This window comes from Cheilinus undulatus, linkage group 9 (genome assembly GCF_018320785.1).
Source record: "Cheilinus undulatus linkage group 9, ASM1832078v1, whole genome shotgun sequence".
NCBI classification, from domain to species: domain Eukaryota; kingdom Metazoa; phylum Chordata; class Actinopteri; order Labriformes; family Labridae; genus Cheilinus; species Cheilinus undulatus.
The window spans coordinates 36,576,945-36,591,794 of record NC_054873.1 but is presented as its reverse complement, the minus strand read 5'-3'; the positions used below and the strand labels follow the sequence as shown (position 1 = coordinate 36,591,794).

The 14,850-nt window shown below is 36.9% G+C and overlaps 1 protein-coding gene across 3 annotated transcripts in view; it reads right to left on the bottom strand.

Moving 5' to 3' along the window:
• Positions 1-14,850, bottom strand: part of zc3h18 (zinc finger CCCH-type containing 18) — a 73,879-nt gene that overhangs the window by 42,604 nt on the left and 16,425 nt on the right. For all 3 annotated transcript variants that reach the window (XM_041795543.1, XM_041795545.1, XM_041795544.1), the window contains exon 9: positions 14,563-14,834. In XM_041795543.1, coding sequence (XP_041651477.1) covers positions 14,563-14,834 — 272 coding nt within the window. The remainder of the gene's footprint in view (positions 1-14,562; positions 14,835-14,850) is intronic.

Here is a 14,850-nt window from a genome sequence, read left to right as displayed (position 1 = left end):
CAATTAGTTATGATGAGCCAGTGACATGATTATTATTCAAGTTTTTTTCTTCTGTTTCCTGTAACTGTCTGTTTTTTTGACAAAGGTAAATGTCAAATAGGACATTTTTTTAATATCAGCAATGAAATAGACATCTCCCAGTTTAAAACCCTGAAATAATAAACTTTTAAAAAGGGCTGCAAAATAAAGTTGACATTCACTGCCAAAGAATTAAAAAATGATTCTGCATTTTTAATTTAGTGTTTTTTAATATAAAAAACGTCGACATTTTTCTTCAAGAGAATGGCAGACTGATTACTGATTTTTCAAAACTTTACACACTTTCGGATTAATGTTCTTCACTAACAGGAACTGCTACAAAGTTTGGGAGTGCTGTTCACAGTGATCTGAGCTCATTTCCAAAGCATCTGGAGTGACTGCGCTGTCACTCACAAACTCTGTGGCCAAAAGGGATGCACCCTAGAAAAGCCAGCCCACGTGAGACATATGTGTCAGAACTACAAGCAAAAACTCAAGAAACAAACAAAGGATCAGGCAGCACAAATGCAAAACAAAGGAGCAAGGGCAAAAGCCTGATCACTGAGAGAGAAAAAAACAGGAACTGTAAAAGATAGATGCTCCAATTTAAAGACTAACAATTTGTTTGCAATTTTGAAATTGTACTCCTGATGTGAAATTTTTTTTGCTTGAATTACATTTTTTGTACTAAAAGTCTTTTTTGTTTGATACCTAAGTTTCGTTTGAATCTTTCTGACCCAAAATTCATTCCATACACGATTCAACAAGAGTAGCATGTCATATTTTTCTTGTGTTGTTGTCTAGTTTGACACTCTGACCTAATGTCAACAATGTGCATCCTGACGCCTACCAATAATAGAGGATTTGCCCCTTACCCTCACATCATCATTAACCAAAGTCCGATCATTTAAGTGGTAATCTTTATGCAGTCTTCTGTTTTCACTGATGGTTGACCATAGACAGCTGATCAAACAATGGTTGTTAGAATACTAATTAGATGGTTTACTCTTGCAGCATTTACCATCACTATGAATGGGACTTTCCCTATTGGTGAGGTCAATATCTATGTTTACACACAGCAGAGCAAAAATACACTGTTTATCTTCAAGAATGTTAAATATTTGTTAGAGGAAATGACCAAGACAAGCGGGTATTCCACATTGAAGCAAAAGGCGCCAGATTTACATTAGAAGAAGTTAGTCGTGTCATTTGCTGTCTAGTATGGGGAATATTTCAATCTATAATCATTATAGCAGCTCATAAATTAAAATGTTTAAACAATAAAATCAGACTTGTATAAGTTAAATGAGCAATAAGCTTATTTAAATTAGGTGAGCGGGCTTCCTTCTGGGTGCACAGTTCAAGTGTGTTAGTGTTTACTCCCCAGGCTGAATGAGAAATTCCACAGGTGTGATGCAAGAGCAGATGGCCTGACTGGGTTACACCTCATAGCAGCTAAAAATAGAATCACAACATGGGTGCTATTTTTAGCTCTTGACAATAATTTCTATCAGCAAAATTTTTCCTTTGAGGAAGAGGAAGTGGGGTGAATAACCCCATATAGCCAAAAGGGTGTACCAAAACGTAATTTGATGTTTGCAGAGTCTCTTAACATGTAATTAGTCAGCCTGAGGAGCCTGAGGGGAAAAGCCCGGGGCAGTCTAAAACATGAGGTGGCTTGGCTGATTTACAAAGTGAAGATGAGCTTGACATGAACCTGTGATGCAAAGAGTTTGTTACTAAATTTAGAGATGTTAAAAATACACTCAAGAGCTGCATAAAGAACAGGCAGACAAAAGATAGTACAACATTTAGGGAAATTTCATCTTTTGCGTCACCATGTTTGTCAATTTTAAACTCAGCAGCTGCAGCCAGCTGTAATTTGCACTTTCCTGCTAGATCATAAATCCTTGTTGCAAAAGGAAGCTCTGATATGGCTCTTTCAAACCATCCTGTTAATGTTCACTTATGTTGTCATCACCATGCTTGTTGTAAAAAGTGAGAGCCAGACACCTGGCTACAGGAGATTTTGCTTTTATTTTACTTGATACTGCCACTCAGCCACTTGATCAGCTGGATGAACGCTGCTTTCAGTGAATCAGCATAAGGCCAGAATCCGCGCATGCGCGGGTGGGAGTAGATGACAGGTAGAGTGGACAAAGAGTCATCACGCTGTCGCCGTTTGTTCTGCAGGTGCAGGATCAACACCACATTGGGCAGAGCCAGGTGACTCTGAGGTCTTTAATTTCAGAGTTTTTCTGGTAGCCACAGCAGAACTTTAGCTTTTACATTTTTATTTTGGGATTCCTTTGCTCACGGGATGCAGAGCGATCTTCTATTTTAAGGGCAGCTGACAGAACTATCAGCATGATGTCAGAGCAAATGATCAAAATATTAAAATGACTGTTTAGTTCGAACTGTAATGGACTGAAATGAATAATTCGTTAGGCCGATTGTTTTGATCACACATTAAAGCAAATTTTCAAGTCCTATATATTTCCTGGCCAGGTAATAAGAAATAAATATATTTAGGATGTTGCAAGATTCAAACCCACGAGTAGGTGAATGAAAGTCCATGATGTTGCCACTCAGCCACCTGATCAACACATTCAGTGACAGCGGAGTAATGTGATTAAGATGTCAAAATTGGTGGGTGCCGTTCAGCTCCGTGCATGGCCGTCAATCTTTCTCCCGTTATTTATATAAATATAAATGTTACAGACCACTCTATCGATCTTATTGCTAACAACATAACATCACCCAGCATCATAATGGGGATTTCTGTTAAATACAGCACATAAAACCCTGTCTTGTACATATGGCAATTCAACCACCACTCTGACACGATTTTAGAGATAAGGAACTCATTATTTTATTCACTCTTTCAATTAAAATATGAATAATAACAATAACAGTATAACACGATAACATTTCTCCTTCCACACTGACGATATATCGAGCCCTTACTAAGTCTTAACTGCTGCCTCCTGTGTGATTCCGATGTGATGAGAAAGGCAGCCTTGCCTGTGAACCTGTGCTGAGGGCAACAGACCCAGCCTTCACGCTTACAGATCTAAGTACACGCTTAAGGATCTGAGTACAAATTGTGCGCGGTACAAGTGTTGCAAAAGTCACGTGTGTATGACAGCCAACTGAGAGGCCCTAACCCTCTGAACCAAAATGAACTAAGTCCACAAATACAAATTGGTCTACATATCTGCAGATTAGTGCATGCATTTGTGGATCTTTGTACAAATTTGCAAAACTTTACATGGATTTGCAGATCTGTACACACATTTGTGGATTTGTGCATGCATTTGTGGATTTGTGCACAGATCCTTGCATGCATTTGCAAATACTTTTACAACAATAATAGCTGCATAGTGATCCAGCTGTTCTAACCAATTATAGACCAATATCAAATTAATGTGTTTTATCCAAAATCCTGGAATCTCTTGTTTGTGATCAGTTGAAAGCATTTCTATACTCTAATAACATCCTCTCTAAATTTCAAAAAAGCACAGTACTATTACCACTACAATGAAGGTGACAAATGATATTATTGTGGCTCTTGATAAAAAACAGTACTGTGCTTTTCTTTTTATTGATTTTTCAAAAGCTTTTGACACTGTTGACCGTGCTGTTTTAAAAAACAGACTACTTTGCCTAGGATTGTCAGAGAATGCAGTTGCGTGGTTCTCAAATTATTTAAATAACAGTACTTAGTGCATTAAATATGAGGGTCTCTGTTCTAAATTTGTTGTTGTCCACAAGGGGTGCCACAGGGCTCTGTATTGGGGCCCCTCCTATTTATTATGTACATCAATGACTTAGGTCAAAATGTCTCAGGTGCTAATTTGCATTTTTATGCGGATAACACAGTTATTTACTGCCATGGATCATCTCTTGTTCAGGCCATTGAATCTCTGCAGAAAGCTTTTGTTGCTGTTCAGCATTCACTTTTTCAGTTAAAACTAGTCCTCAACGCTGACAAGACTAAGCTAATGTTGTTTTCAGACTTTAAGAAGGTGCCTCAAACTATCCCAGTAGTGTCCACACTTGAGGGAAATGTCATAGAGGTGGTTCATGAATATAAATACCTTGGTGTCTTGATTGATGACTCCCTTACTTTTAAACCACACATAGAAAAACTTGTGAAGAAACAAAAACTTAAATTGGGGTTTTTCTTCCGTAATAAATTATGTTTTTCTTTTGAAGTAAAAAAGCGCCTTGTCACTGCCACTTTTTTATCAGTGCTAGATTATGGAGATCTCTTTTATATGAATGCTTCTTCTTCATGTCTTCAAATAGTTGACACTGTTTATCATGCTTCTCTGAGGTTTATTACCAACTGCAGAGCCATGACGCATCACTGTGAACTGTACTCACGAATGGGATGGCCTTCTCTGTCCACTAGGAGGCAGGGGCATTGGTACACTTTTATTTACAAGGCCATGCTTGGATTACTGCCTCCCTACATTTGCACTTTAATCTCATAGAGAAGTGTTGACTCTTACTCTTTACAATCAAATGATCCGCTGTTGCTCTCTGTTCCTTATGCCTGCACAGAACTGGGAAAGAAAGCCTTTGTTTACTCAGCTCCTTTTGCTTGGAACATGTTGCAGAGAGACTAGAAATTGTCTGAGTTCTTATCCTTACATGCTTTTAAAACCAAGCTGAAAGCATTGGAGTCTGCTTCAATAATGTGCACCTGTTTTTCATAATCTGTGATGTTTAAATGTTGTTTTAATTTTGTTTGTATGTTGTAACTGTGCGTCAAATTTTGCTGCCTCTTGGCCAGGACTCCCTTGAAAAAGAGGTTTTAATCTCAATGGGATTCTTCCGGTTAAATAATAATAATAAATAAAATTTATCTCTGCCTAAGAATCAGCAGTGGTCTTCCTTCTGTCTCTAGTACTTAAAATCTTGAGGTGTCTGACATCTGCTTCAGTTAACTTTCGTTTCCTGCCTCTTCCTTGGCGCATTTTCTAAGTACCAGTCTCTGCAATTGACTTCAAAGCATACCTGAACACACTGTGAGAACACTTTATGTCTTTCCCTATTTGTCTCAGAGACCATCCAGCATCATGAAGTGCTTTAATGTGGACTCTTTCATTTTCACTGAGCTCTCCACATTTTACCATTTTGAATAGGAATGAGGGATTTCAAACTGAATTCACCTTTTCATACCCAAATTTGAGCCGGGTCACTGGGCTTCTCTGAGAAGTCAGAAATTAATCAAGCATAAGATTCAACCACTAAAACTAATTTTTCTGTTCAGGAATGCAAGTACATAACTATAGTTTGACATAAAATCAAGAAATATTAATGTGCTTTACAATTTTTAAAAAAATCAGTAAATCAGTTAATTTGAAAATTCATGAATAAAATAATAATGACATTTTAGCATTAAAAATATCATTTTGGTTACAGAGCTTCTACATATTGGTGTATTAAGCACTGCAGAAACATAAAAAATGATTTTGGTAATTACCAACGCTGTTAATTGAGTGCAGCTGTGGCATAAACCTTACTTTGGGTGGTGGTCTAAAAAATTTGTTAAGCACTGTATATATATATATATTATATATATATATATATATATATATATATATAGATAGATAGATAGATATATATAGCAATAATACACCTGCATGGCTGTCTTAAACAGTATTTAGGCTGTACAGAAACCAATGAAAGAATTTTTGTTGAAACAGAGAAAAAAAATGACATCAAATCAGCAATTTGAGCATTGTTTAGAATTCAGCTAAAAGTATTCAAACTATTAGGCAATTTGGTTATACAAAATAAGTATCCCTAAGATGAATAAATAAAAATAACCATTTAAGCTCATGATAATGTGTTCTACATCTTTCTACTTTCAAAACTGCTCCATCAAATTCAAATTCAAATTCAAAAAAACTTTATTTGTCCACGGGGGGCAATTAAAGGCACATAGAGCAGCAAGTAACAACAATATAGAAATTCAGTCAACCACTGCACATAGACAATAAGGCTAATGTTCAAAGTGCTCAAATACTAAATATAGAAAGTAGCACTACTACCAAACAATAAAATAGGGGAAGAAATAAGGGAAGAGAGAGAGAGAGAGAGACAGAGAGAGAGAAAGGGAGAGAGAGAGAGAAGGAGAGAAAGAGAGAGAGAAAGGGAGAGGGAGAGAGAGAGAGAGGAAGAGTTTTGTGTGTTTTTTAAAATGTTAAACAATGTGACAGAAAAAAATGTCAGTACTTTTTCAGTGACTGGAGGCACACTCAGACCATATTGTTTTTAAGTTTTAAAAGTTTCAGGGACAAGGTCTGCTTTGGGGTAAATGGACTATTCTTAGAAAGCTAAAATTAACAAAACAAGGAGATTCATTATAATAACCAGAGTGCAGATCTAATATTAGAGATAAGCAAGTATCTTAAATGTACAAGTTAAAAAGTAAAAAAAAAAAAAAAAAAACATGAGAACATCGTTCAGTTTTTAGCAGGGCTGTCAAACTATCAACATTTTTATTCAAGATTAATCTCAGAGTTTCTGTAACTAATCACTATTAATCACCTGTCACTTTGTAACTCCACTTTTATGCATTTTGAACTGTTTTTGTTTTATTTTGAGTATTTGTACTGTAATAACTTAAAGCTGTGGCATTCCTAGCCAATTCAGACACAAATGTTTGGTCCCATGACTCACTTGAAAGTCAAGCCGACTTTACATCTGATTGTGCTTGATTGGTAATGCTGTTTACAGGGGAAAAACATGGACGACCACAGCCTGGTCAGCTTCTCCTAACTGGTCAGATGGATTCCCAGTAGGGCTGGGCAATATGCAGTATTTCTTAAACCTAAATTTTGTGTAAAAAAAAAAAAAAAAAAACAGTATTTGCTATAATTTTGCTGCTGGTTGTGTTTGCTGGCAATGCTGTGTGGGTGTGCTTGGGAGAGGGAGATAGCAAAAGCACCTTTATCGCTGCTGGTAGCTATTTGAGGAAACGAGAAGACACCAATTTTAACCTCCATCTGTGAGACTTTTTAAAGGAAATTTCAATGATATTTGTTCCAGTCTGTCCTAACTTCACCTATACAGTGTGAGCACACAGGTTGTGGCCGACTATCATACCGTGTGAGAACAGAAATAGTGAGCATTGGTCATGTGTTGTAAATTATTCAGTCGTACAGTGTGAGCTGGTTAAACCACAGCCATCTGCAAGAGAGTAACAGACCTGCTTTTATTTTGGAAGAAAATTAATAAAGGGGCAGAATTATGCTTATTTAACATCAATGTGGCTGTAGGGAGATGTTGCAGAAATTTCTCCAAAATTTGTTGAAAGGGACAGTAAAGCACACGATCATTCGGGATAAATAAAAGAATACATTAATGACAGATTTGAATCACATTACGATTCAAGCATGAATGCTAATAGCCCTAGTTTTTTGTCATGTATTATTGTTATTATTGTCTAATAGTGATTTATCTTTGGCATCAGTTTTTATTTTGACAGCAATTTTTAAATTTACAATTACAATACAAGAACTTTATTTAACCCCGAAGGGAAATTCAATGTCAAATCTGTCAATGTCAAAATGTCAAAAATCAAATTTAGTCTTAGTCACAAGAATAAAATGGTCATTCATTTTAGCCACATTTTAGTTACTTCTATTCTGGTTTTAGTTGACAAAAACTAAAACATTTTAGTCCAGTTTTAGTTATAAAAAAATTTAATCCCTTTTAGTCAAAACTTTAAGTAAAAAAAACAAAAAATAAATTATTTCCTTTGCCTGAACCCAGTGCCAAATCATAATTGTGTGTTGGATGCACCCTGCAAAACCTGGGGTCCCTGCTTTCTACAGCTAAAAGTAGAGGAGCTACAGATATGTTGTATTATGGCGGATTTACTCACTTAAGTCTTGTTAAAGTCTCCTTGACAAAAACTAAACTTACTTTTGTATCTGTATCACCGAAGATCTATTTTTTGCCAGTCTTAGTCTCATCTTTCTCATGCCAAAACGATGGACAACAGACATTTTTAGTCATAGTTTTAGTTGATGAATTAACACTGTCTGTCATCTGGAATAACATTTAAATTGAAGACTGGAACTAAGAAAGCTGAGAAATTTGGTCATCAAAAGTAAAAGCTTACACTATGGATCCACTTTTATTATAACTTTGATCTTTTTTTTTTTCTTTCTATCAAATTGTTGTTCCTACCCAAGACTGCTTTGTATTCTTCACAGAAATCTGTACGAGGATCAGCATGTTTGTTTTTTCAGCTGAACTGTTTGAACTTGAAGGATTTCAGTGTTGCCTCTAGCAGGTAAAATTGCTCAAGTGCTTTACGTCACTTATCCCTGAAGACAAAACAAACATGGGTGTGAAAATTGACAGGAGCGTCATCATTAACCATGAGAGTGGAAAAACAGTTGTTTAAATTCCACTATTTCAAAACAATGCATGCAAGAGACCAAAAGATAAATTAAAACGTGTGACTCGTAGTGAGCTGGAGGTCCTGACTGATGACAGTAACCAGTTTTGTTCATTGTGAATCACATATAGAAAGGGTTTCCACATGTGTATTGAAATTTTCCTCTTTCAAGTAGATTTTTACTAGTTACAATGAAACACACATAGATATGACATAAAGAAACCTGATCAAAATCATTATTACTAACTAATCATTACTTTTACTAGTGGAAATTTCCTCTCATGTTCTTCAGTTAGAAATGTCCAAATCTAAAATGCACTGATGGGATGCCGTAGTTTTCCACTCATCACCCCAGACATTTAAACTTGCTTCAGCATGATGGTACACAGTTTTGCCACAAAAGGATTCCTTTATCAGGGTTTGCACCGACACCCTCTGTAATACTATTTAGGACCCTTTCCAAGACCCTCTCAAAGTATTTTAAGAACTCGATGCATCTTTGCATCTTTAGTTTCTAACCAGTTATATTGGCAATACAGTTATGTACATGTTTTGTGCACGTGGTAAGATAAAAATGTGACAGTCAGGAAAATGCAGATAATATCAGATATTGTAGTATTATACAGTGTTTCCCCTACCATTATGTTAGGTGGGTGCCATCATAAAGCACATCTAGAATAATACAATGTATTTACCTATCATAAATATGTTACCAAAGCCTGTGGCTTAAATAACTTTTCCCATTCTGCCTTTTCTGCTAAATCTTTAACATGTCAGACTCATTTACATGTGGAGAGACCTTTTTGACAGCATAAGCAAATTTCACACTAATTATTGGTATTTGAAACATTCCTAAAGTTACTCCTGATGATAATACTGTAACTCATGTGAATCAGACATCTTGCCATTGATGAGGTGGAAGGACACTGGCGCATTACAGCTTTGAGAATCTCAGGGCGATAATTTGCAGAAGAGAGAGAAATATGGCAGACAAAATCTGAGTACTGACAGTTAAAGTAACAGTGAGAAATTTAAAGTTTGGTTTATTTTGGGGAGCCCTGTAAAGAAAATGTTCCATCTGTTCTCTGTCTGATCTTGCCCTGTACATTTCTGAGTAGTTCTAGAATCATCCAGCTATTAAAGATGGGACGTGTTATTATGTTACAACAAGTTAACACAGACTGTTCAACATAAGCTTTATGATTGTGATAACTCACCTGAAAAGCACATAACAAGCTTACCAAGCAGAATTATATTAACGTGACAGAGAGCATGCCGTTATCTTCTGTAATAGATGAAAAATTTTCTTGTATGAAATGGCCAATAATTAAAATACTGTTGCTATTATATTCAACCTTATTACATTATGCTGCTCGTTAACATAAAGTGGCTGGTAAAAATGCAGAGGTATTCAGGGTTTATACAGAAAATCTGATGTAAAATATAATACTTTCTAAGACCCTCTCAATATATTTTCGAACTCCATTGCATCTTTAATTACTAACCAGTTTCATTACTGACACAGCTGTGTACATGTTTTCTGCATATTGTAAGATAAAAATGTGACAACACAGTCAAGAAAATGCAGATTGTATTTGTTATTGCAGTATACAAATAAAGCTTTCTTTGAGGTTCTAGCAGGACTAACATTATCAGGCTCTGTGCTGGTGTTACACTCGAAAAAAGCTTCACGGCAAACCTGCTTTTATTTGTTAAATTTTGGAAAAATGTTAACAAGTACCAGGCCCAGCCTCAGTTCCAACACCTTCTTCTTCCATCTCTTCTCAGAAAACTAGCATTTGCCCATCATTTACATGCACATCAATCCATCAGATACTTAGCTTGTTAACTAGGGACACAATTTGAAAACCTACAAAATTAAAGTACTTATGGTCCCACATTTACGATCTTTGAATACTTTCAAAGCCTTAATTGTTGATAAATTGATTGATCAATTTTTAGTACTTTTAAACATTCTGCAAAAACCATTTATTTTTGAGTTTTTAACTAGTAAATATATTTGTTGTCTTACTATTCAAAGCCCCTTTTACACCACAGGTCATACTAACCCATTCACACACTGATGGTGGAGGCTGCTATGTCAGGTGTCCATTTGTATCAGCTAATCCCATTCAGCCGTATTTATATGCCACTGGAATGTATTTGAGTTAAGTTGTTTTGCAGAACAACATCTCGCCATGTGACTGCAGGAGCTGGGGATCGAACCCCTGACCTAATGGTTGAGTGTTGACCAACTCTAGCACTGATTCACAGCCTCAGGCAGTAAAGAACCTTGTGAGAGAATCATGATCTCAGATCTCAGGGAGAAAAGTGATGTTTATGTTTTTGTAAGAATCTTGCAGCCCTAGTGTAAAGTAAAACAGTTTAAAACATCATTCCTTTGTGTCTCAAAATACATCAAAATAGCAGCATTATGGCATGGCTTTCAATTATATAGTGGAATTTGAGAAAAGCCAGCCTACTTCCACAGAACAAACTGTCCTGTTTGATTATGCCCTTCACATAATACCACAGCACACACTGCTTTCTTACAATTCTTTTATTGCCTACAAAATGTAAAACTGACTGTTGTAGTTTGTGACTGTCATTAGTTGAGAATCCAAGACTTGGAACGGACTGAGATGAACAGCTTAGATCCAGTTCTGTCTCTCTGCTCACTTGGTATCTGTCTATGATGCAGCTGATCTATTTAGAACCAGTCTGTGGTTAAAACTCATCTTCTGCTGCCTGTTTTAGCTGAGAAATGCACAATCATTGAAATTTTTTAACTTAACACAAGAAGGGGGCAAGTTTTCCTTTCTCCAACTGTGCAGAGAAGTGCAACAAAACAATCAATGTAAAAAAAAAAAAACAAACCCAAGGCATACTGATAGCCTAGCGCTTACACTGTGCCCCATGTACAAAGGCTAGAGTCCTCCAAGTGGACACCCTGGGCCAGACCTGAAGCTGCTTTCATGCATGTTATTCACCACTCTAACTCCCTAATTTCCAACCCAATACACTATCATATCTTCTAAAATGAAGTTAAATAATTAAATAGATAAATGCTTTAAAACAATGATGGTAGATTTTAGACTGTATTACAGATAGCAATACATGTTTGTTTGATAAAATCCTCACAACACTACCAGGAAGTCCTGATGACCCAGCTGTGATACTGCTGTCTGAGCTGATAAGGAGCAGTCTGGTTAATGCTTATCCATTTACCTGAAGCACAGAAGCAATTCACCATTATATCAAAGCAGACCTGAATTCAGTAGGTGAGAGCAGGTCAAAGGATATTATGATGTAATAGAGTAACAATGAAAGTACAAAGTGAACTTCGGCACACCTCCCGGTATCAATAAAATACACTTCAACGGCAGATACAATAAAGAGTCAAAAAGTCTCAAATGACTGAGTAACATATTTCAGAACTTGCTACAAAATCATTATACGACAGTGTCCACCTATAAAAAAATACATTTTTGGCAGTGTGTTTTAGATATTCCAATAAGCAAACATTCAAAATAAAGCCAGAACAACTTCATGCAATTCAACTCTCCCCTGGCTAAATAATTTTAATAATATATAAAAAAGGCAAAATCCAAGACCTTTTGGTGACATGTTAGTAGGTGATGAAATTTAGGGACAAGAAATGCCAAAGTAGGGTATTATGGAATGATATGGCCTTAGCATGTAGTAGAAATCCTCATTTTACAAAGTGCTTTATGGCCTTAAATCTTTGCACATAAAGTACATGATGGACCGTGTTTTCTCTGTTCACTCTGAACTGGGAGACAGCTTTGATACGCTTAGATTTAGCATTAGCCTTGCCCTCATCAGCTATCGCTATCTCTGAGTGGTGTGCAGGTTTGTCATATTTCTGCAGTATTTTGTCCTTAAGTTTGATTTTTCACGTTGCTCCTCATGTCTTTCTCTGGTGCAGCCATATTTGTTGTGCTTACTTTCTCCAGGTCTGTGACCTCACCCATTATCAGGGCCCTATGATTTCCGGGTTAACTGAATTGCAAAATTGGGGAAAAAAACAAACAAACAGAATTTACAATTTAATGTGGAAAATCGCAGAAATTGAATGAACTTGACTGAAATGCTGTGTGTTTTTAGAAAGAGGAAAGTATATCTGGGAATATGTTTGGGGGGGGTCACTGAAGTGGGGCACACTTCACAAACACTAACCCCGCCCCCTTTCTAGACAATAATGCATGTCAAAGCAGCTGCATGTCAACTAGCTTAATAATTCCTCCTGTAGATACTTTAGTTAACTGTGGTTGCTTAAAAAGCCAATTAGGGATGTAACCATAACCGGTATCACTATAAACCGTGGTAAAATCTGAGACAGTTAGTATTACCGTTTCAAATTTTAATTACCGTTAAAACCATGTTTGATTACCGCACTTTAAACTCACGGTGATACTGCTCAATTCCTGGAGAAGCCGCAGCACTCTGTGGCAGTAATGCAACTTCATGGATGCCAGTTGCCGTTAAACACCATAGAAGAAGAAGGAGCAGCGCTAGACTCTAGTGTGCATGCGCAGTTCGAAAACATGGCGAGAGAGAGCGAGAGAGAGCGAGAGAGAGAGCGAAAGAGTGAGAGAGAGCGAGAGAGAGAGAGAAACCGAAAGGGCGAGAGAGAGAGAGAGAGAGAAAGCAAAAGAGAGCGAGAGAGAGAGACCGAAAGAGCGAGAGAGTGAGTGAGAGAGAGAGATTGTACACAAAGGTACATGAAACAGTCAAAGTGTTCTTTCTGTACCAGTTTTTCTTAGATCTGTAAAACTAGATCTAGTCTTGAGCACTGAATGTAAAGAAAAGTATTCTTGGATCTTATCTACAATTTGCACAAAGTGCAGCTACCTCTCATGGCCATAAGGTGCCATCTTTAATGCACATTTGTATGTTTGATGTTAATATTTTAATGTTCTGCCAACAAAGTACATTGTGTGTGTTATTTTATTTTATTAAAAAAAACTTGGTTAAATGATTTCAGTGTGTGTATAAGTACCTTTTGAACATTTTGAGCAAATTTCAACAATACCATTATAATAATGATAACTGTGATAATTTGGGTCAGAATAACCATTATATTCAATTTTCATATCGTTACATCCCTAAAGCCAATACGTGTCAGCATTCCCGTACCAGTTCGATATGAGGCAGACGACAAACAGCTAGGATGGAGGGAGATGAGGAGAGAACCAGGAGTAGAAGACAATGCAACATCAAACTGCATGGACTGTTACATATTGAGAGAGTAAAGAAAAGTTTAGGTAACAGGTTAATTTTTAACCATTTCACTTTAATGTTAGTTTCTTATTAAGTCACTATCACTCTGAGTTTGAGAGAGCAGAAGGATTTCTTCATTTCCATTGTAAACATCAGTTAGGATCCAGAGTAATTATACACGTGGATGTGTCTTAAAATGTTGCATTTATCTGACTCTTACACTAGTTATATTTATATTATATCAGGGTTATCCAAACAACGGCTCCTGGGCCAACTGTGGCCCTTTTTCAATAAATTTAAGGTTATTTCTATTTAATTAGCGAACATTTTATTCATTTACGTAAACAAGACACTTTTTTATGGCAAAATTAGCAGAAAGGCTACAAAATGGACTTCCAAAAAATTAAAACAGAAAAAAAACGGAATTTAGAAAAAAAAAAACAGATTTCATAGGGCCCTACCTTATTATATACCAGGTATAGCTATTAAATAATGAGACTGCGCATATGAGGATAAAACCACATGGTTTACAGTCACACTGAGTGTTAAAGGTTGGCTATTCACGCACAACTGCTATGAGTTTCGAATAAGTGTCATCTTTAGTTCACTGCTGGATACTGATTTAAGTGCAGGTGGTTTTGCTAAGGTGTCAGGAAATGCTTGGCTCAAAAGTTTAGCAACGCATTAACTAGACATTTTGGTGAAATGGAACAAAACAGCTTGTGGGATTTATCAACACCAACTGCATTCTAATGCCCATGTGCGTGGTACCTGGCGTGTTCTTGTTGACAAAAATGAATGGCATGAGATTTCATGGTGCACCAGACCACTACCCTTGTTTAATGACAGAGAAAACCAACATAAATGCGGCTTACTTTGGTGGCATGCTGAGAGGTGAGCGTGGTTTCATTTTGTCCTCATCTTTCTTTTCCCTGGTGTCTCGAGGAGGACGCATCCTCGGCCGGTCCTTCTCATCGCGCTTCATCCGGTCCCTCTCCCACTCCTCTTTCCTCCGAATCCTTTCCTTCTCACGCTCACGCTCCCTCTCTCGCTCCCTCTCTCTCTGTCGGCGCTCCCTCTCACGGTGATCTCTTTCCCTCTCCCTGTCCCGATGTCGCTCGCGAGGATCTCGTTCACGTTCACGCTCCTGTAAAGACAGATAC